At 31.3% G+C, this 24,813-nt stretch overlaps 1 protein-coding gene across 1 annotated transcript in view; it reads right to left on the bottom strand.

Annotated features, from left to right (window-relative positions):
* Positions 1 to 24,813, bottom strand: part of LOC118192543 (neural cell adhesion molecule 1-like) — a 332,149-nt gene that overhangs the window by 102,687 nt on the left and 204,649 nt on the right. Inside the window, exons 9-10 of the mRNA XM_085817818.1 lie at positions 14,910 to 15,038; positions 2,961 to 2,985 (exon numbers count right to left, since the gene is read on the bottom strand). Coding sequence (XP_085673944.1) covers positions 2,961 to 2,985; positions 14,910 to 15,038 — 154 coding nt within the window. The remainder of the gene's footprint in view (positions 1 to 2,960; positions 2,986 to 14,909; positions 15,039 to 24,813) is intronic.

Here is a 24,813-nt window from a genome sequence, read left to right as displayed (position 1 = left end):
TGCGTTTGGAAAGCGAAACTTTCAAATCCTCATTGATAACATAGACAGAGAATGAGACATTTAATAAAAGGAGAATACATTCATATAAATATTGCTTTTCGTAGTGTCAGATAATTAATTAAATTGCATTATTTGTCTTTAATTTTGGAAAAAGCTAATTGCTTTGTATGTCAGTACCTATTATCTTTATTCGCCCTCGTTTTGTCGCCATGTTTCTTTCTAGGAAGAAAGCAACACGAGGTACTATAGTTTGATACTATTTCTATTTAAAAAGGTAATTCAAGGTTATTTCCATCCCCCTAAGTTGCTTCGTAAACATAAGAATGGCTGATGCATAAGGCATGATTAGTCGCCTATTTTTCCCCTGCTGTTCATCTTCGTTTATCATGTTTCGTTTCATGAAAAGCGCATGAATGAAGATAAATGAAGTAGAAAAAACAAAAGCTGTGCGATGAAGACGCCGCACTTTGCATTCTCAGATGGGGAAGGCCTGAAATTAAGTTCCTATTTTTAAAGAAAAAGATCATAACAGCTACAGGAAAACAATAAAAATGTTTCTGCTGTTAAATACTGCTTTACAGTTCGTTTCCTTATCACCATATGAGCATGATTGTAATTTTCTTTGCACTTGTCACAGTGTGTCTTTGAATTAGAGATTTTATCATCTTCATATATACCTCAGAATAGCTTCTAGTCCATTTTTATTAATTGTTTCTAATACAAATTTCTGCGCTTGCACATCTGAATCTCTGTCCACTTTTGTACAATAACTGTAACTGCAAAAATGCAAAAAAGTGTAGAAAGACTATTTTTTACTTTCCTTACAGTTCTACTTGGTTGCAGAATGCCACTTTCTAAATAACAGATAATATTTTTCAAGCAGTCTGTTTCGAATGTACAAAACTTGTTTACGCTGTTAAGTTTGGATTTTACTTCAAATTAAATAAATTCTCAGGGCCACTTTTTCCAGTTTTGGATGATTTGTTGCAAAAGGTAAAACTTGTGATTTTCTTGCTATTTGTGGCAAGCGGTCCTCTTCCGAAGATCCTCTTCCGATCTTTATATCTTTGGTGAAATAACATTAATTTCGCTAATTTTAAAATACTTTAATTTTTGAACGGATCCAGACACACCTATATCATCAACACTGTGCTAAAAATGAAGCAGTGCTAACGATTATAAGTTCCAATGGAAAATCGTTTTCCTCCGCTATAAAATGCACTTTCAACAGAATATATTTTACAGTTTTCAAGAAAGGGGAAAACGTACGAGTTAATTCCAGGAATCAGTATATCGTTGCTAGAAAACTGAAAAGGCTCTAGATGCTTTACATTAAGAACGCTGTTTACAAATGTATTACGCTGAGTTGCTAGTGAAAAGAACAAAAAGAGATATTACAAGCGAAGAGAAAATATGGATTTCACCCTGGAACAATTGACGAAAGCGTAGGCAAGGCCATCATCATGATAATATGTTGGCGGGGGAATATGGCATTTGCATTATTCAGAAGGCTATCTACCGTGGTAACAAACTTATTCGTAATATGCGCAACATTTCAACAGAATTATTCACTCTGGAACGTAGCATGTAGTTTTAGAACTACATTATATTCTGAGAATATGATGTTTTCGAATAAACATACAAGCTAAAAGTTGTTACATTTTATAATTTAAAAAAAAAAAAAAAAACATGCGAATAGGTTTTTAGTATGTTACTTTCGTTTCTTTATTTCGCGTTTTCGTATCATATTTTTTCATGGCAAAACTTATTTCGGTCTGGCAACTGACAGTCACAAATTTCGCAGTGATGCATGACTACAATGAGACTTCAAAGTAATTGATCTATTGTATAATGATTGAAAAACGTCTTAGCGATTACTGTAATAGGATGGTAATCTAAAGTTTACAGTTTTAATTTTTAGCACCTGTCCATGCCATATTTTTGTAGATGCATGATAGTTTTTATTAAATCTGCATGTCCAATGAATAATGGCTAAGACTGATTTAGGAAACTATAAAAATTATTGGATGAAATATTTAATTGTGTATGGTGTTTTACTTTACAATGTGTATATTAATACAGTAAATTATTGCTAAAATTTAACTATCTTGTAAGCTTAGTAAAACAATAATTTAAGTGAACCACCAATAAGGTAAAATTGTTTCTTAAACTAATGTTACCAATGGTCATGCAATACTCTTAACTGTATTGTATTCCAAACATTATCTAGCAGGGAATGATGCTTTTGTGCATTGCATTTGGACTAAATCCAGCTCAGTACCAAACGCCTACTGAAAGAGTTTGTCACGTTTACTGAAACAGAAGCCGAGAAACAATTTACTGAGTAATTTATCAATGACGACCAACGGCGAGACCTAATAATTTCTGTAAAAGTTGTTGCTTAGTTGCATTGCTTTATTTAATAAGCACGATGCAATTAAATGAAGAATTACAGATATTATATACTTTAAACATTCAGGAAAACTTTAAAATTATAGAACGAAAAAAATAGTAAGACTGAAGTGTCTTTAATAAACGTAAAATTTCTAAATATCTTTACACATTAATATGCCACCTTTTTTCCGTACATAAAAAATTTTAAAATATAATTGTAGATAAAAGATAAAAATAAAACTAAAGAGTCTTTTATCTAATAAGAATTTAAAATTAACATCGAATATTTATACGCATTCCTTTATTCAATCCGAAATCAGAATTTAAATCAAATTGTACTGAATTCCATGAGTCATGCAACTGTTATTGATTTATGTCATATAACAAGGTAGCGTAAACTTCAAATAAAAGGCAAATTTTACAATTTTATTGCATTATTAATATTTTAATAACGTATTTGATGATCGTAATCAAAACATCGAACTCACATCAGATTTTATAGACACTCATGGAAATTTTATAACGAAATCTTAAGCATTTTCACACAATTTAATACACATACTTACTTGTCATTTCCATGTTTTTGTCGGTCTAGCATGAAAAGAAATCAATAAACGTATAAATAAGAGTAAATAATTAATATTACATTTAATACAAATAGAGACACACACTTAAAATATCACAGCAATATGAAATCATAAAATAAACATTACTATTTACGAAACAAAATGCCTTAAAATCTTCAGATTAATTAGGACTGCATGGAAGCGAATTATCATATTTACGAATGTAGTATTCTTTAAGTATGGATGCAATTCGATATAGGAAGAGAGATAAAAATGCCAACGATTCCTAGTACGTTATGCAAATCAGTTAATAAAACAACATATTTTGGAATACTTTATGCACATCAAGCACTTTGGTAAATTTAAGGCAACAGATTTCTTATTCTTTAACTGATTGAGAAAATGCTGTGATCACCAGCTGCTTTGCAGATGAACACAATCAAATAAAGTGTTTGCTATGCTAATAAACATTCCTAAAGAACAATAATACACCAAGCGTTTTTGATTAAATTTACTAACCATGAATTTTCCAAGGCGCTAATGAGACACCAATATAGATTTTTTTTATCTCTATATCTGCCCGCTTTTGAATATGAGGACAAATTATTTCAGAACGTATTATAATGGTCTGAACTGAGAGACTGTAGAAAGCGGTTTTATAATATGAATATATGTGTACTTCCTCGGGCGAAGTAAAGGAAATATTGTAATCACGAAAAATTTCGGGTATAAGATTTTAACGAGAATATCCATAATAATTTGTTTCCTAAATAATATTGATTAATTGATTATATTATCTCCTAAGTTTAATTAAAGTAGAATTGTTTTAAAACTTAAAAATGAAAATTAAAATAATCTCACTTGAAACTCACTAAAAAAACTTGGATTCACTCTTTTAAAATAATTCTACTTTAATTAAACTTAGGAGATAATTAAATCAATTAATCAATATTGCTTAGGAAATATATATATATATATATATATGTATTCCGCCTCGGTGAAGTATGTTTTTTTCCCTATGTACTGGTAAAATGTATTTTTCTTTGTTGTTTTAAAAGTGGTTGAATTATGTTGTTTCACAGTTCTGATTAAGGTTTTTATGAATTTAGTTAATTTTCATACAATATTTGTAGAATTATCAACAATTTAATAGTTGCGCTAGGCCTAACGGGTTGCTATGTGTTTACATTTAAAGCTGTTAGTAGTATAATGAAATAAGTCAGTTGGTGCACCAACTTCTATGTTCTTTTGCCTAATGGGCTGAATAGTTAACTTTAAATTTTTGTGCACCAAAATTTTGCCCGTAGGCAGAATTACTTGTGTTTGAGTAGAAACTTTTAATTTCAAAAATTGTTTTTTAAGTGTTTCTAACTGTATTTGTTGTATATTTCTTGTATTTTATAATTTTTTTTTGAAGTTGTTATGAGTTTTTATGTATTTTTGCCTAGCTGCGAAGTGAAAACTGATATAACTCATTGAGGAATATATCCCACACCTCCCATAAGAAAAATATAATTTCTTTTTGCACGGTTTAATTTTCCTCCTCTTAGTGTGTAAGGCATAACGAGAACACATATTTGATATTACTTCTAGAGTGAATGAAAGCTAAAGAAAAGGGTTTACCAATTTTCTTATTTGATGTATTTCAGTTCAGGCTTTCAACAATAGACATTAAGCAAACTTTTAATGTAAAATTAGAGAACAGGGTACGGCAGTTCATTTTATAAATACACCGAATAAAATTTAATGGTATTTTTAAGCAGTGTCGACAGTAAAATAAAAATAATTTCCTGAAACCTGGAAATATTTTGACTTGTATACTACTTTTCGATCAGAAAGTTGTGGCGATTTCCAAACAGATCTTTCATCACAGTATTCGCCAAAAATAAATGCAGTAGTATAAAGCCTTGTGAAACCAAGTCGTTTGACAAATTTCCTCTTAATTAAAAATTTTCAATTTTCGAAAATTTAGGCTATGTTAAGAAAAAAGTAATGCGTGCATCACCAACAGGATTCTTCTAAGGCTGGCTGTATTATAGTGTATGTTTCCGAAACAGTAACATGTAATGGTAATAAGCATTTTCCAAGGCCAGGTATGGTTACGAATGATGCATATGGCATTTCCCCCGCCTTCTTAGCATGCCTTCGTGGCGCAGTGGTCAACACGCTCGGCGCATATTCCAGTGGTCCGTGGTTCGATTCCCGAGGAAGGTATTGCTCATTTTTCATCCCTCCTGCTTTAAAAAAATACCTAAAGTCTCTACAGATGTGAATGGTCATGGAAATGTCTAGTAGTAGTTTTAATACTATATCATTCTTCACACTTCTCTTTCTAACTAAATAATGTCAATATTCTAAACTTTTAAATTATGAATCATTATTTTACAGTATACTACATTATTAACGATGTTATACATTTTGTGGCATTTATAGGAATTAAAATATTGCAGACGTAATTCTTTCTTTCCCAAAATGTCCTTTCAATATTTTTAGAGTTATGAGTATTCCAGCAAATTAAGGACAACGTATCCTTTTTGATATATTAATACATGCTGATTTGTTACCCCAGCTCTTTGTCTCTTAATAGAGCTGGAAGATACAGTTAATAGTTAACATAATATTTAGGAAAACAATCGGAGAAATATCGTATCTTTAGTCTGCGAATTTAATCAGCATTACTAAGTACACATGTAATAATACTACATATTAAAATACGCTTCATTAATTGTACATTTCCCTGTATATTCAGTCATGAAGCGCATTATAAAATGTATTAAATTTATTTACATTATTTCTGCATTATGGTTTTAGAACTTTGAACTTAATAGTACTTTGAGTAGTGGGAGGAACAATTACTAAATTAAAATAACTTTGATCCGTAAAATCATCTAAATTTCAAACATAGAACTATTGGCACTGATCCAAACATGCTAAAAATAAAACAAAACGGTATTTACTATGTACTAAATTGCCTTCTTTGGTGTAAAATATTATATATCTTTCATTAAATAAATGACTGTGCATAAACTTTATTTATATAGTTCAGCTCTAAATAACTTATGAAGAAAGCAAAGAACATATTTTTCTCGCCTATTAGTAGAAAATACAGAGACTCTGAAAGCAATTAGCATATTGTCAGAAATATTTCTTTTGATTCTGGTAAAACAAATCTTAAAAGGGAAGGACGATTAACGAATCAAGCCGATCACCCTTATTTCTGTAGTGCAAAAAGGAATTCCCAACCACGTTTCAGGCGGGATGTAGCGCATGCAATTCCACGGACATTAAAAACTTACAGTTAGCAGGTCTTTACTCCAAGTTAATCTACAACTAACGCATTTGTTTGGTTATAACTGCTAATTAGGAATGAAGCTTTCTTGATTTTTCTCATGCGGAGGCAAGCTAGGTCGTCAGACAGCAAAGTCATATATTGAAGCGGAAAAAAGTCGATATCTCTGTTTGGGCTTCTAGAATTTATTACACAGAAAACCCAACCAGAGGCACTATAGAAGTGTTCATAACATCAACTGGAAATACGCCATCAGAAGTAGTAAGGTAAAATGATAAGGCACACCTCTGCTTACGAAGCGAATGTGATCATTTGCAAAGCGAGAATATTAAAAATACATCAGAAATGAGTGATATGGTGACAGTTTATCCCTGGCAGTATTCATTAAAGAGTATGATTCTTAGGACGGCACAGTAGAGGAAATAGCAAACAGCCACATTCTTAAGAGTCAAAGGATGGCAATAAGAGCCAAGATGTACAAAAACTTTTAACCAGTAACCAGGCAGTTTTTTTAGCAGGTAAGCAACGTTTAGCTTATTTAATATCTTTGACACGTATAAAAATATGTTCAATTGAATGAACCTTCAAACATGCAACTGAAAGTATTACAGATCACTCTGTACCAAGTGAGAGGAATCTCACTAACACCGCAACAAGCCTCTTCCTGAAGAAGCTGAAAAAACTCAATTTCAACTTTTAAAAGTTACGTATGAGCTTTAGAAAATAATTTAAACGCTTTTAAAGGCAACTAGCACAGATTAATCTGGAAACTTTAACCGTTTCCTTAATTAGGAAAACAGACAAATTCCAAGAGTAAATGAAACTTAATGTCTCTTGTTATAATTAAGAACAGTTTAGAAGCACTTTCTTTAAAATTACTACTTTTAAATCTCATTTATAACGCAGAAATTTAAATTATAAATTATCTCATTCTTGTCTTGAAAACACTGAAGATAAAGTGAGTGTTATTAAGTTACACCAGTTAAACAAATTTTAACTTCACGAAAGAAGTGTCACATTACTTAAACAAATTAACACTTATGTGCATTAATTAATTTAAAGCGGATGAAACCTTTCTACCGCGTATATTTACAGATTAAAGTTGATTTAGCGTGTATAATTCAAATTCTTGAAATTTCAGTTTAGTGAATAGTTAAAATAATTATGCTTAAATTGATTTAAGCTAATCATACAAGTTTTAAATCATTAGAATAGAATTATATTTTCTTAGATAAGTATTATACTTTTAGAAATTTTATCTCGCTGTCATTTCTAAGGATCTTACAATGCTACCAATGACATCACGAAAATAAGCTGCGGGTAGGCAAAAATGCTATTTATCTTTTCTTATTGTAGTCTGAAAACCAAAATTATTTGAGCTTCATTTAATTACTGAAAATAATTAAATAAAAAATAATAATAATAAATGGTTACCTTAAATAAGAGAAAAGATTAATTGTGAAATAAAAGAATAACGATTAATCTACTTTTAAATATTTATATTTTTCCAAAGTCGTTATTTAAGTGTCACGTTCATAATTTAAAAATCTAACAAACTATGTAGAACAAACGCGAAATTAAGCAGACCAAAAATGAAAAAAGTATACTCGACACTTTTGTATAAACACATTATTTACTGAAACAAAATTCATGATCGATATCGAAAGTAACTATTCTTTCATAGAAACTCACAGATTAATTTATCGAAATAACAACAGTTTTCATTCAGTACTTCCTATTAAATGTTAGAAACACCTGCGTATGCAAACATATTGAGCTCACACTAGAGCCGATTCCGGCTTTCGGGAGCTGGGGCCAAAACCCGAAGCACCAGTGATGTGAATTGATTTTGATTAGCCAACTTACTACTGTAGCCTTTCCCAATAGTAGTTTACCGATGCATGTGAGCAGCTTATGTTTAATGTATTTGCATCAACATAATTTCCATCAGCAGCAAAGAGAATTGCAAAACTGGTCGGGAAACAAAATGTTTTATTAATGAATCTAGCAATTAACTTTTATTTGTTCTTAGAAGGTTCGTGTAATGCAACTTCTGACATTATATATCATAGTGTCTGTGTAACATTATGTACGTGTTTACTCTCATATCCATGAGTAGGATTATTCTTCAGGACTAAATAAGTTGAAGTGCGAATTGATTTCGTTGGTTTTAGTTGTTTATTGAAGTTCATGTTATTGAGTTCCAGGTGGAATTTGAATTATCACAATGAAGAAATATTAATTTTTCGCCTTATTTTGGTGATTCAGTTCATGCAATTAAGTGATAGAATTCATTATAAAAACCATAATTTGCATGAAAGGAGCCAATGGATTATTGAATACAATATTCAGTTATTTGATATTTAATACTGCATAACAATATGGTTGTGCTTGTCTTACTGCATCATATTTATACAGGAAGATTGAAGAGATCATAACACAAAATTCTAAGCCACAAGTATTTTTAAATTGTAGATTAGAAAACCGTACGAATGTTTTTGCAAAATGCTACAAATACAATATATTTTTATACAATATATTCAATATATTCATTTTATTCAGACGATATTTAAAACTAATATAAGTTAGCAGTTACGGACTAAAGATGATTTTAATCTTAAATTGAAATTTTAAATGCTTTTCTGGGAAACAGAAGAAACATAATTACATTGGCATACATCCAATACAGTTTTATGGATTTAAAATTAATTTTAAGTTCAATTCTAAATGCACCTTCATCACAAAATCTGAAATTAATAAATATGTTCCTTAAAAATGGGTTAAATTAAAGCAGTGTAAATGAAGAATATATTTTGGCCATAGCAGTATTTAATAATTCAGAAATTTACAATAAACAACCTTCTGACAGGTAACTCAGGTACGATAACCAACTTTCTGATAAGCTACAGTAGCTTTAATAATGCAAACGAGACATCGAACAGCTTTCGACAATAAAGAAATTTCAGCTTAATTTCTACAAATGGTAAGGTCGAAGAATCACTCGCTATCCCTTATCAACTAGATATTCATTTAGTCAAATTCTTGAATGAGTAATAAAAACGTTGAATTACCGAAAATTTTATTGCAATAATTTCACTCTTTCATGATCATTAATTTCTTTAATTGCAAAATTTATCTCCAGTTGCATTTAAATGCAGCCATTGTCAATACTCAAAATTTTACTTTTAAAAGTTTGCAATTAGGTTGAAAAGTTAGCAGTTACTTTTTGCTTTTGTTATTATTACATAACATTTCTCAAAAATGTAACAAAATTTATTACATAACTTTTTTTAACAAATTCTGGTTTGTTAATTATCTACATGTACGGTTTGAATTCGCTTCCACATAAATTCTTAAAAAAATGCGCAATTTTTTTCAGAAATTCTGAGTTATTCTTCTTGCAAAGAAAACTTTGGATAATCTTTATTTTTACATTCTGTAAATCCTGGATATCTCATTTTCTAATCGCAGTTACAATTTTGTTTTTATTCAAGACTGTAAACTGCGTAAGATTACATTGGTGTACGCTAGAGTCAGAAATACAGTAACTAACAGTTCGCAGATTCGGCTATGTACTTATAGATATGTACTTATATAAAAAATTATCTTATAGAAGTGTGATGCAAAATTCCGAACGCAATCTTACTGCAACCTTTGATGTCATATTTAAAGAAATGTCATCTTATTAGTAAAAACGTACATAAAAATATATTTCCAAACTCTCATAAAAAAAATAAAAAAAAATAAAAATAAAAAAAAAAAAAAAAAAACTCCTCAGAAGAAGAAGTTAAATAAGGTTGCGATTCTTCATGCTGTCCTTGGGATTCTGGTGAGTGGCTGGTGAATCTTGCAGAAAACAACTGATCTGTAAACTTGACCAAATTACAGTTGTTCTGTAAATTCAAATTATGATTCTGAAGACAACAAAGGCCTCTTGATCCAAACGGAGAAATTTAATAAAGTATATAGACAGCTGATACGATGTCATGATTGTTGGCTTTTCTAAAAACTGCACGAGTGATTCCAGTAAAGCATTTTTCCTACGTCAAATAAGAAATCAATGTAGGAAGATTAAGTGTATGCTTCTCAACAAGTTCTTCGTAAAGCACTAACAATTTTAGTATTGGCAAGAACATGCTTGCATTTTCTTCAAGGAGGTGCTTATTTTTTCTATGCTTAACAATATTTCTAAGAGGTTTTTTTTTTTTTTTTTTTTTTTTTTTAATTATAATACTGCAAAAAGACCTTACAGATCATATTGTTACGAAATGTACAGGCGTGTTAAGATGGCTTCCCCGCAAAGCAGTTTTAGGAATGGCAAGGGAAGTCAGGGTTGTGACATTTGGCGAGAAATCGCCCATTTGGCGACAAAATTGGCGATATGCCATGGACAGATGGAGAACCTTCTGAAAAGAATTTTTACCGGTTTAGCCCAGAATGTCCTCGAACACAAGCCGAAAGCTATATAAGCCCTGCTGGTCCGCAATCAGTTAGTGTCTCAGAGTGTGCCTCGTCGAGAGGGCGAGTGAGAGTGCCTCGTCTAGAGTGCGAGATATTCAGTGTCGAGTTGGTGTATAGCGAGTTGGTGTATAGCTGGCGATCTAGCGAGCCAATCCCTGCGGAGTCGATCGAGTTGACAGCCGGGCAGCGAGCACCGAGTGTGTCGTCGAGTTCAACGAAGGAGTCTCTTAGTGTATCGCGGTTAGTGCATCGTCGAGAGAGCGTGTTGAGCTCCGGGAACGACTGAACCGAAGATTCGAGAACCGTGCATCGTCAAGTGAATCGCAAGTTGTAGCGTGGAAAGTCTCGAGAGTACGTGGAGTTCCGAGAACGACCGAGCAGAATCGGGAGCTGTACTCTGGTACTTTCCGGTGAAGCTGTCTCCACCGATATTACCTGACAGTGTGAAGGCTGTGTCGCTGATTGTTCCAGTGTGTTTATTGTAGATCTTCGACGACTGTAAAAATGTGTTAGAGCTGTTCTGATTAATATTGGCTGAATAAAGTGTGTTTCGATACTTCATCAAGTGTCCTCGTTATTCACTCCAAATCCATACGAACCGCGTACGAAGGTGAAGGAAGAGAAAAACGCAACAACTGGTGTCAGAAAAAAACGCAAGAATATGTTTTTCATCTGGTCAAATAATTACTAAAATCAGTTGCTCGATAAAAATATATGACGCTCTACATTTAACTTCGAAGTTAAAATACATTTCCAGAATAAGAAATAAATATATAATATTCGCCTAAGTATAAATAAATATAATAATAAATATTATAGAAAAGCTTTGAAAAGTGCTAATTTTTCCACTCCGTTTGTTGAAATATATATTGAAATTTCTGAATATAGTTTTTTCTTGAAACTCGTTGAGTAATCTTACGTTTTATAGATGTAAATGAATGAAGTTTTTAATCATGGTAATTTTAATACTTTGAAATTGTTACGACATATTGAGCGACAATTGTACATAACATTAGCAATAAATACTTCAGTTTAAAAATATTGCTGCAGGTTTTCCTTGTATAATCTATACAATGTGATTTAAAAAGAAAATCTATAACGTATTCAATATTTGTTCATCTTCTCAAAATAATCTCTTCAGACTAGCTCCTGAAGAAAATGAAAAAAAAAAATGTAACATTTAGAAAAATTCTCTATTTTTCATATAGTGAATTTTTTGCTAAGGTTTGGAAACGATGAAAGCTTAACTTCATGTGCCAAAAACGTGTCTCTGATATGGTAAAAGAAGAAAGCTGCGCTGAAAAAGATATAACAACATGAGAGTTTGCGATAAATGTTTTTGCTGGTAAAGATTTTAAAATCTAAGTGATGAAGATATGAAAGAGATATTGTGAGAGATGCAGGCTACAAACGTTTATTCAGCGTAGAAGTTCTGGATACACAGACTCAAGAACAGCTAGTAAAATAGCACGAAGAGAAGAATAAAGATGAAAATGGGATAGCAATGGTTGCCAAATTGAAGGAATAAAATATTAAAATATTTGGACAAAAAACCTGATTGTAATTTAAACAGCCAAGAGAATAAGCTCCAGTTTAATGACATTAAAACTTTGAGCACTCTTTTCCATGTCATTCGAAAAATGTCACCATGACTCCTCAGATTTAAAACAAAATGATAAGTGTGCTAACAGTCACTATTATTATGGTAATAACTCGTAATCTACGAAATCAGAATAAGTAAAAGAAAGCATGAATTTTAAGTAATTGAAATACGATCTCTCATTCTGAGTTAATGATTCCTAAAAAAGTTCAGAAGTTCATAAAACTCCTTGTAACTGCGGAGAGGAATTCAAAAGTCAAATGATGACGGAAAAGATTTTATATATAAGAAATGTGGTTCAGGTATCCAATATATCACTGAGCTGGTAAACGATTTTGTCACGCATCTGAAAATATAATGTTATTTCCGGAAAATATTTGGATAAAGAACAAACTGAGCTACTCAAAATGTTAGTTTTCTAAAATATATAACTCTGGATATTTGTGACACATAACCGCAAAAATAACTTATCTTGACGATGAAAGATGACGCTCTTAAATTGTTTAATATGTGCAAAAACTTAGATTGGTTTATATATGTTTTAAGACACAGGATCTGTTGGAATATTTAAATGCTTTTCTAACTCACTTTTTATCACAATTAACGTCATTCATTAAGATGCTTATTGAATTATTAGCAACGATTAAACAGAAAAAATAAATAGAAATTAGAAAACGAAATGAAAAATATCTCTTCCTTGTGAAAGGTCTGCGTACCTTCCATTTCAATGTAGCACAATAGATAGTTCTTACTGTTTGATAAAGCACGTTTTTTTAAAATTGGAAAATACACAATGCCAGGTTTTTCTTTTCTAATTATATTAAGCAAATGCGGAACATTATGACGTTCTGAATTCATAATAATTATAAATTAGATTTCTTGTGGACTAAACTTGTTTTTGACCAGAATGTTGAAATGTCCCAGGCAAATACTAATCACTTCTACTTCATTTCATTTATTTTCTGCTGAATTTTCCATGCAATCTTATGCCTTATATGCATTCATTTCATATTTATAGTTCAAAAAGAGCGTTTTTTTATTGTTTAAATTCAAAAGATAGTTTTTCTCAAATTAATTATTCAATATCTATGAATAACTAAAATTCCGGAAATTTCGCATTTATTACAAATAAATTTGCATACTTTTTCCGTGTTCCTACGTAAAAATATTTACATATAACAATGTAATATTTTATTTTCAAATTTCAGTTATCGACATACTAGTAGATGAAATAATTACGCATGATACTAATGACGCCGAGTAGATGACTTTATAATTAATGTCTTTCACTCTTTTCAGGGAAAAATGAAGCATGATATTATTAGATAATTTTGAACCTTTAAAATAAAGTGTTTAATTATGGGAGAGACATTCTAAGATTTTTTTTTTATTTTTTAAAATTTTTGCACCATTTATTATGGATACTGCAAAAATTCTAATTATCAAATTTTTAGAAAACACGTTCGACAGACTTATATTTATGTAACATTCCCTGGAATTAATTTAAAATTTACTGATAGATGTTGTGCATCTATTTTTTACTTTTTGGTTTAGGAGCAGAGCAATTTGCATTAAAATATAAAGATTGCAATGAATTACTTGAAAGTTTAAAACATAAAAATAACGGAAAATATCCAATGTAATCTGATATTTAGGACTGTTTGAAAAAAAATATTTATCTGTATGTTATTTCTCGTATACCTTCAAAGAGACCAATTCAGTATTTTAAATAAAATAGCATGCAATACTGATTATTTTATTTGGCAATTTCAATTCATTAATTATCATTCATAATTTGAATTAAATGCAGCACGGTGGAAATTAATTAACGAAAAGGTAATTAATGTTCTTTGCAAACATGAGAAATGAATTATTCTTTTGAAAATTTATTCTACTTTCTCAATGCTTCCAAGAAATATGTTTACCAACTAAAAGTAAAGGAAATGAAATCTTATATTTTAGAAAACATTTATATGATATCTTTATTATTTATTCTTTAGTTTAATAAAAATATATTTCGCTTTCTTTAGTAATTTCTATTCATATTTTACAAAGTTATATAATTAGTAAAAATATATTTGTTTTCTATACTATGGTATTGCTTAGTGTAGTTTAGATAAGAGTATTTAAGGTAGCTATTATCCTTGCCAATTACTGAAATATTTGTTGAAATGTTAAGTGAAAGTAATGAAAAGAAATAATGGCTTAATTTTGAAATTCAATACAATTCCTGTCATAAAAATACACATCCAAAACAAGGTTTGGTGTATAGCACTACAAGTTCCTATTTCCACAAAGTCTCTAAGATTAAGATTAATCATAATAAAATGAAGGATTCTTCTCAATGTTAATATCAGTTCCTGAATTTTAGCTTTGAATTAATGAGGCATTTGCACTTATTGAATGGAATATTAAAGAAAGAATAATTACAGATAGTAACAAACAATCAAGACATTTAATGATTACGACCCCAGGGTTACGTGCATATTTGCACTTGGTATATCTCAAAACACACTGACGCGATATGTTCTTAGAGGTATGTATCTATTAAAAAGGACTGTTAAAGGAAGAATGAATAAAGGTATACAATAATATTTACCTTTCTCGTTTTCTGTTCTGTTTCGAGATTTGACAACAATAACGATTGTGATGGTAACCAGCACAAGAACAACTACTACACATATAAGGACTATCAATACAGGACTGAATGTTGCTTGCCAAGGATCATCTGCAAAGAGAAAAGCAAGAACTACTATATATTATGTAAGTATTATTAAAAATTTAGATAAATTATTTTTTTGAATTTATATCTCCAAAAGAGAAAATATCAGTTTTAAAGACTAAATCTATGTGATTTGAAACGTTTATGACCGGAAGTTTTAAAGAATGTATTTATGTAATATGAAAAGTTTATTTTCGAATATTATCAACTTTTTTAAATGCAAATCGTGATAAACAAAATCAAGACGTTTGCCACAATGGTCAATTGTAAAATCATGAAATTCATGGTAGCTATAAAAATGATACATGCTATCAAGGAGGAAAAGCTTTGAAAAGAAAGTATATTTAAACTTTCAATTATAAATAAACATTTCCCGCACTTTTTATAAAATACATTACAAGTTTACAAGGAAATAATTTTTTAAAAATGATTATCTATATATAGAAGGACGTATGTTTGTGTGTTTGTTTGTGCGCGATTAACTCAGTCACTATTATAGCTATCGTCACCAAACTTTCTACAATTCTTTTCTGGGTCTTGGGAAAGGTCGATGTTCAATTTCTTTAAAAAAAAACTGCTAAAATTAGAGATATTAATTAAAAACTATGAAAACGCTAATTTCGCCCTTTTTTTCCTCGAGTGGCAACAGTCTCGCACGCTGGTAAGAATCTGCGTTTATTTCGAGAAGTGTTGCTTTCAAATTGTAGAGTTTGTTAATCAGAAATTTGTAAGTTTTACAGAACCTATTGTCTGTTTGTGTATTTTTTTTTGTTTGTTTGTTCGCGTAAACGATTTCTGTTCAATTAGCATACGTTTTTTGCCATAATTAATCGACTAAAATTGAATATAGGTGAAATATTGGATGGAACGTGAGCTTTTACGACCATTTGATTAGAAAGACTAAAATCATTAAAACCTGCGTACCCTTGTTGTTAATGATAAAGAATAAGTTCACTTTTCTATCAAAGTTTTTAATGGAGGTCCCATATCGCAACATACTGAAAAATATATGACTACGAATAATATTTTTTGCATTGTTATTAGAGAAATATTACAAAGGTATCGTTTTATCGTTTTCTCTCTTGTTAGATGCATTACACTCAATCTAACATAACTGCCATCGGGTACTTCCTCTACTGTATTATAAATGAGGAACAAATTGTAACTAAAAATAAGGGAATAGTAATAAACTAAAATTTTTCAAGTCTCCTAATTTTAGGTTTTCTTTTAGATTTTAAAATGATATAACCAAGGCTTACATTCAGAAATTAGGAAGACTTTAAAATACACTGCTGGCCACCGTAAATGCAATACCCTGAAGGAAGCATTCAAATAACATGGAATTTAGAACATGCATTAGCGGAGGTGAGATATGCAAACGAATAGAATTTCAGCGCAGACGCACATCACACGCGCCTGTGGCGCCACTTCAAAACGCTATTTAAGACTTGGAGTTTTCGACGATTTCGGCAATTGTGTTTTTCTTGTGTTTTTTTTTTCAAAAAAAACGATGAATTATGCCTCGTAGTAAACAGCGATCATCGTACCATCAAGTAACCGAGTTCGACAGATGAAGGATAGTGGACTACCGAGAGTGTGGATTATTTTTCACGGAAATCGCTAGTCGTGTTGGACAAACCAAACAACTGTAATGCGGATATGTGACCGTTGGATGCAGGAAGGTACAACGGACGACGTGTTCGATCGCATCCACCTCAGTGCACCACTTCACGTGATGACAGGAACATTGTGCGGATGGCAGTGACGGATCGCTCAGTCACATCACGAACCATACCACAGCACATTCAGTCTGTAACCCATCATCCAGTGTCTACGCGTACCATTCGACGCCGTTTACAGCAGAGTAGTCTGTCCGCAAGACGTCCATTGCTTCGTTTACCCTTGACGCAGAACCACAGACGTCTCCGCCGCCAATGGTGCGATGAAAGAAGGATGTGGACGGTAGAATAGAATGAAATTATCTTTACTGACGAGTCACGCTTCTGTCTGCAACACCACGATGGTCGGATCCGAGTCTGGAGACACTGTGGAAAGAGGATTCTGAACAGCTGAATTTAGGTAGACCCTAACGGCTTAATAGTTTAACTATCGCGCGAACTGGCTCCGATATGATGTCGGTGTAAACAAGCCTAATAGCAAGAATACCTCAACTGCGCATAATTCTAATTGCTAGAGAAGCAAAGTTAGTAATGTGGCTTTCAAGCAGGAAGAACACATTCTGATCTACCTTCCAAACCCTTCCTTTAAATATTTCCTTCTTCTTACCTAATTTGAATATCACGCGTGCTGGAAATTTGGATTCTGGGAAGGATATAAAATGAGGTTTGATAGAAAAGATACTTTAACTTAAAATATCTAATAACTGTGCAAAGCGTTTGATGACGACAGTGTTAAGTATTTGCATACTAGATTCAAAGTACAGAGGTTTAAATTATAACACTATAAAAACAATCTACACTTACCCCACTTTATCTTAGATTTGTTACAATGGATTTTAATAAAAATCCCTCAGTTCCAGAATTAAAATTTTTTAATTCAAATTTAGTCTTAGGTAAGAGATTTGCGACGGATGCTTATGACGAATATCGTTAAGAAATGATTCATCATTCTAGCAAAATCTTAATCAAATCAAAATCTTAGTTTTAGCAACTATTCATTAATCTAGCAAAATTCGAAATATTCCATAAACAAATTTTAAATATCTTATATTAAGATGTATTCCTCTTTCCCGGCAACATTCTTGATTAATTTTGCTTAGCTTATGCTTCAAACTCTTGAGGTACATTTTTTTAGAATAAGATTTCGCTTCAAATTTCACTCATCTTCTTATCTTCGTAATTTTGCATAACTTAAGTAAAGATTTTCAGTTGATTAATGACCTTCTGACGCAAAATCTCCACAAGCAAGCAACTGGTGCTTTCTGGGTTCGAAATTACATAAGCATTTAGAATCTCAAAAGGCAAGCTGTATTTAAATAGATTTGAAATAGAATATTTAATCAGGTTGCTGCGTAAATGGTTTAAAGTAAATTTTTCAAGTTACGTAGGAGAAAATATATTATTTGTGTGACTTCCAAGAAATATTGGTTAGTTATAACGGTAACGTTTTCCTTAATTGAACAATCTTGTGCAAAATAAATTACTTTTATTTCATTTAAGTTTTTGTGTGTATGCCTAATTTTGAAAGATGGAAAGCACAGTTTTCCCAATATGTAAACTGCTCATCGATCGTGTTGTGGGAGATGAAATGGTCGGTTTCATCCAAAGTTTGAAATTTATAGAGACGGTTCGCGGCCACCAAGAAAAATTATAAGGAATTTTCTTTTTCTTTTCCGCTGCTTTCGTGTGTTATTGGAAGCATACTCAGCGCGTATTCGTAAGGTCCAAAGCTCGAATTCCTGCAAAGGCAATGCACACGTTTTTACGTTTCTTGCTCCAAAATAATCTCATGACTCTACAAGCGGCTCTCGAACGAATAGACTGTGGATGATAATTCGTCACCATCAGGACTTCGCGATGGAGATCTCTAATCTCCAGGCCCCCTTTAAAAGGGGGAGTATGTGAAGTGTTTTCTCCCTCCTTTTCCCATGCCTTCGTGGTGTAACTGGAAGGGCGTACGAGCGTATTCGGGAAGGCCGAATTTCGAATCCCGGGGAGGGCAGTGAAAATTTTTTTTAAGTTCCATCATCGGTATAATATAATAACTCCACAAAATACATAATACAAATGTAAAAATTCATTTTACAAAATCTTCAAATTTTGTACTCTTCAGATATTACACGGTTTTTGTAGGTAATTATCTATTGTGACTTAATTTGAAATTAAGAAAATTCAGTGCGTTATGTATACTGTAGAGGGAAAACTGTGAATGTTATATTGAATATGGAACTTAATTTTTCGTTTCCAATGATAATGAGAATCCCGAAGTTTTTGTCCTTAATCAAGACAGTGCGGCACATGTACCAGCAAGTTCTAGTTGCAACGAAGAGTTTGTATTTGCAATATTTGTATTTAGTAATTATTCTGGATAATAATAAGGTTAAAAATTTATCATTGCCCAGAAAGATCGCGAAACTAGAGAAACAAGATTCTAATGCAGCATTTTAACTAACGATTTGAAGGAAGTGACAGTAAAATGACCGCTTACAGTGCCGCTTTAAGAAAAGAAAAATCTGTTTAAATGATTCGCAATACTGAATCAGCAAAGTAGGAAAGGATTTCGAGCTCTTGAAGCTGTAAGACGTTTCATTCAATAAGGAGAATCTATTTGCTACTGTTCTTCCATTTGAAGGTGTAATTTTTCCAGTGGCTCTATCTCTTTTACATTAGTAGAACTACTATCATTAGACGATGTAATCAAATGTGTAGCGATACTTCTAACTGACCTGGGTACCTTGAATCCACATTACTGTAACATCAACATGGCTAACAGAAATTATATATCTCTATATTAAAATTACTATTTTTTAAATTTCATTCTTGAGATAATCGTTTAAACTGAATTATTCTGCATTGGAAATAATTTGGATGGCTGTATTTGTAGAGAAGATCTAAAATAGGTGAGATTTTGTTTTTGATATTTATTTTTAAATAAATAATATTAAGCAATTACCCTAAACAATCTTGCATTATTATTAAACATTCATTATTAGTCTAATAAACGTCATCTTACCTTCTAGAAACGCTTATGTGTGAGCATAACCTAAATATCCATGAACATGTATGCATACCGTATTCAATTGAGTCATAAAAGCTACAAATTGCAAAAACACTGTACGTTTTCTCTCTTTCAACACCCATGTTTAGCTGTTCATTTTAGATACTACTGAAACACCATTTTATTGTAGTAAAATAAATAAGCGTTCAATTTAACATTTACTTACTCTAATTAGGTTTACTTGTTCAAGCTGTCTATGTCTAGAGTTCATTTTAGACACTATTGGAGCAATATTTTGGTGTAGCAACGTAACTAAAAGGTCGATCAAACATTTGCTTACTCTGATTAGTTTTCCGTTTTAACTCATACGAATTTTAGGTATTTGAGTTCTCTTTTTTTATTTTCTTTTAGGTAGCACCGTATTTCGAAATAAAAATTGCTTCTGGAATATAACGTTTCATATGAACTTACAAATCTGCTCAGAGTTAGCAGCTTCGTATTTTCTTTTACTCAGACATTCTTCCTGTTGTTTATCTAAAAACTTCTCCATTTTATATGAATTCAGAAAATTCTTCCTTTAAATATTTAAAATTTTTCTTTCTTTATAATATTTTATTATGCGTTAAACTTATCTATATTTTGCATTTCTAAATCCAACTGTAGCCTGGACTTTGTTTGGGATAGAAGAGAAGAAAATGCATATATGTGCTACTTATTTCTAAATTTATGAGCGTATATATTCCTTTAACATTTCGTACCTGCATCAAAGATTTCTTAAGTAAAAGACAAATATTTGGATTGAAAACCCAACCTAAAGACAAAACGAAAATAATTAAATTAGTGACAAGTTTTTGAAGACATTAAAGCTGTGTTTTATATGACAAGTGCTGACAGCTTGATGAAGATATAAAAACTATTTGCCTAATTTTATGATCGTATAGACAGTTTTCCGAAAACAAACAAAAAAGTTACTTCATTACATATGTGTCTCAGAAACGCGTATATCATTTTCTTAGATATATAGACACGCGTTTCCTTTTCACCGTTTTATTTTAATGTAAAACATACAACTGTATTAGTTTTCATTCAGTGCAAGAAATCTTGAGAGAATGTTCTGTTTATGAAACGCGAAAGAAAGACAAACTAATGTTCAGGAATCTTCTGTGAGTGCCTTTTTGCATTGAGGCTGATAGACTTTATTGGTGAAAATGCACTCTGTGTAGCTTTAAGAATGCTTTGACTGCCTACAAAGAATTGCAGAATAGCAGATATGATATGTGTTAAACTAAACAAGTAATGGGATATTTTTCCGTAATTTGCATTCTTCACATCACACAACAAAACTCGGCTTTTTAATTGTGGGTAACAGGCATAGAAATTGTAAATTGTACACGGGATGATATGAAAGAAGCAAATAAGGGACATATTTTTAACACATTAAGTTTGCCTTTTTTTACTAAACTTTAATTCCTGCACGTCTTTCTACCAAATCATTTTGTACACCATATCAATGTCAGCATTGCTAAGCCTTCCAATATATGTTAAAATGGAAGCAACATCCCTCAAATCTTGACCACTAATACACATTTGCACTGTCTACTGAAATTCGTTGATACGTTTTAGAAATGCTTTTTGGGAATCTCTAAATGCCTATAAAAATATTTTTCCTATCAAGAGACTGTAAGTATTTATATCAAAATGCAGAATTTGTTCTTTCTTTCTTAGTACACTAAATGCCAGAACAGTCAGTGTACTAAGAACTGATATCTTCCAAATTCCCGTGTGCAGATCATTCAAAGGGGTAGAATATACTATGTTTAATCGAAATGTAATTAATACTTATATACAGGGTGTATCAACACAGCGATGAAAAACTTTCAGGAGAGGTAGAGTACACCTAGACGACGGGAAATCAGATAGGAATGCATAGTCGGAAACGCTTTCCTGGAGAGTTAGTTACGACACAAAAGTCAAGAAAGAAAGGACGCGAATTGGAAGGTAGAAAACATGCTAATTATTCGGAGTAAAACAAAAACAAAGAAAAAACAACATAAAGCGACATCGATCATCATAAAAGAATGTGTTCGAAATTACGACCGGGACTGTGATGCATCTTCCATTTCGTGATGCAGATCTTCCATGCGGAGATGTGAAGCCTGCAACCCAGTCCGGTGTCACAATTTCGAACACCTTCTTTAATGACGATCGTTGTTTGTTTTTGTTCTTGTTTGTAGGTTTCTGCTGTACTAAACATTATAAAACATATTTTCTCTCACTGTTTGTGTCCTTCCTTTTTTGCTTTTTGTGTTCTCATTACCAAGCCAGAAAAGCGTTTCCCACCATGCATTCCTATGTGATTTCCCATCTTCTAGGTGTATCCTATCTCTCCTGAAATTTTGTCAAAGCTGTACTGATACACCCTGTAGGTAAATACCATTAAACTCGCGACTGCGACACTGTATCATTAACTGAAACTTCAAACCCAAACCGATGTCTTAATTTAGAGATGTTAGGGTATTTAAATATAACAAAGCCACAAGGACTGTCTGCGTAAGAGGAAGGAAACCTTCGCGGAGGATGTTTTGACGGAAAGTGGCTCTTAATCACTTTACATGGTGAAACCTCTGAAAGCAACCTGAACGAACCAGCGACCAGCCTGAAACGAACCCAGGTCGAACTACCAGTGTTCACTGGCCTTAACCATTCGGATCTTGTTGGGATCTTAATTTAGAGAAGACATATAATGTTTATAATACTTTCTATACAAAAATCAACCTTTTAGATTCTAAGACACATGGTTTCAGTGTAAATTTGTTAAAGATTTTATTAAAACTTCTATAAACATTTTTAAGTTTACAGTACGTTGTTGCCAGGGAACATTTATTAGTTGTTTTTTTGGGGGCAGGACAACAAAAAACACTTATTCCTGTAACTAACTTCAAGACGCAGATAGTAAAGTTCATTCCTGTTTAAATGACTAAATCTTATTATTCAGCGAAATAGCGTTTGAAACAATAAGATTATCAGAATCTACTTCCTTCTTCTGCTGAGGTTGGGTTGATTTAAATAATTTATGTCCAGCATTTTTTAGACTCGAATTTTTGCTTATGTCTCTTTCTTATGCTACTCGTTGCTTTGAAATCTGTGAATCCAAGGTCAATCTCCGCTCTTGTAACGTATATTTTAACCTAACTACATATATAATATTACTAAACATTTTAAACTCAGCTTTTCAGAAAAAAAAAGTTCTAAACTTATTATCACGGAGTGCAAAAGGATATTTTACAGTCAAGGTACTTAATATATGGGAATAGATATTATTTTATTATTCATAATGATTGTGCAGGCGTTTATAAAAATTATTATTTCACATAAGGTATATAAAGCAAAACATAAATAAAATACATAAAACCTAATGTTATAAACTACATCATTTTACCACAAATTATATCAACTGGATTAAAATCTAATGTTTAAATTACGAAAATGTACTCATATTACATTAAATTTCCCAGATTGTTAAAATTTTACGGGTTTAATTTGAAAAATAAATTAAAGAATTTATGCTGTATGGAATGAAACACCTCCTAGATCCCATTGTAACAGCTTTAAATAATATTAAAATCTTGTAGTTTAAATAATTTAAATAGATGAACATTAAGGTATTTGTGAATGGCAATATTTGAAACCAGACTCGTGCGACTCTCGCACGAAGAATGTAATTTATTTTTAAATGTTAAAATATGTTTTCTTTTTTTGTTTGTATGTCGCCATTTTTTTTAGTGTTAAATAAAAGTTACTGCTGTGTTCCATCATTGGAGTTGCTTCATTTCGCCAAAGAAGCATCACACCATCATTTTCCAGACTAAGTAAATGATTATTGCTGTAATAAGAGAAAGTAATTTAGTGTAACATAACACCAAACCTGAAAGTCTGTAAAAGTTTCAAAATTCAAAATGTTGTATTCTGCATGTCGTTCCTTAAAAAGACATTCAAACTCCGAAACGAAAGCTCTGAAATATGTAACTGATGTATCATAATTTTAATAAGTTTAATATTTTAACTCGATATGTCAGAAGAAATTATTCATAAAATAGTAATTAGTAAAGACACAGAAACTGACATATTTTTGTAAACAAGTTTAAATCAGGATAGTGAAATATTACTTTTTATACATTTCTTAAAATAAAATAGAAAAATGTATTTCAAGATTTAAAACTCGAAAATATTCAGGTTTCTAAAAAATGTTGAAAAGGAATAAAAATGAACTCTTATGATAAAAGATATTTGAATATTGAAATATATCACATTATCTTATTAACTTTAATTAATGAGTTAAAAAAACTGACTTGGCTATTTCAGTTCATGTATTCTCTTATCTATTCGTAATAAGTTTTTTCTTACTTTTTAAGTCTCACTGATGAAAGCAAAGGTTTTAATAAAAAAAAAGAAAAAGGTATTTTCCTTTTATTTCGTTAATTACTTTTGACGATACTTGATTTTATGAATAAAAGCGTCTGTTAAATTAAGCGAACATGTTTTCTTTTAGAGCCTTTTTTAATGAGATAAAAATATGATTTTGCTCTGTCTTCGAAAGACGGAATGAATTCAGTTTTCAATTTGCATTCAATAAGAACACAGCAGTTAATTAAAACCAGATCGCCCAATGTTTAATATGTTTGCTAATCTAATGAGATGCTAATTTTCTCACATTTTTCCTGTTTTATTTGCAATACTTATATTTCGTACGGGAATATTTAGATGCATTTTTCTGCATTATACGTGCTTGGTAACCCTTCTAAAATGTTTTTAAATATTCCTTTTGTAATTCTTTGCTGAATGTTTGCGTAACTTACTAAAGTCGCAAAACTATAAAAAAAATATTCTGAAGGGTTTCAACGTTTAATGGTCTCCGAAAAAGGATTTCTTAAGTTTTTTACATTGTCACTGAGCTCACAGTCTATCAGTCTGCTCTTTGAACTCGCTCCAACTAACGCTTTTTTTAAACTTTTCTATTCAGCATCGTTTAAGTTATGGTTTAAGTTATCGTTTTCATCGCACTTACGCAGCATACAAGTCAACAGCAAATCACCAAAGATTTAAA

The sequence above is a fragment of the Stegodyphus dumicola genome, chromosome 5, assembly GCF_044657685.1.
Source record: "Stegodyphus dumicola isolate Sdum_Otavi_A_Nest chromosome 5, ASM4465768v1".
NCBI classification, from domain to species: Eukaryota; Metazoa; Arthropoda; class Arachnida; order Araneae; family Eresidae; genus Stegodyphus; species Stegodyphus dumicola.
The sequence above is the reverse complement of the archived record's forward strand: the minus strand, read 5'-3'. Positions and strand labels throughout refer to the sequence as shown.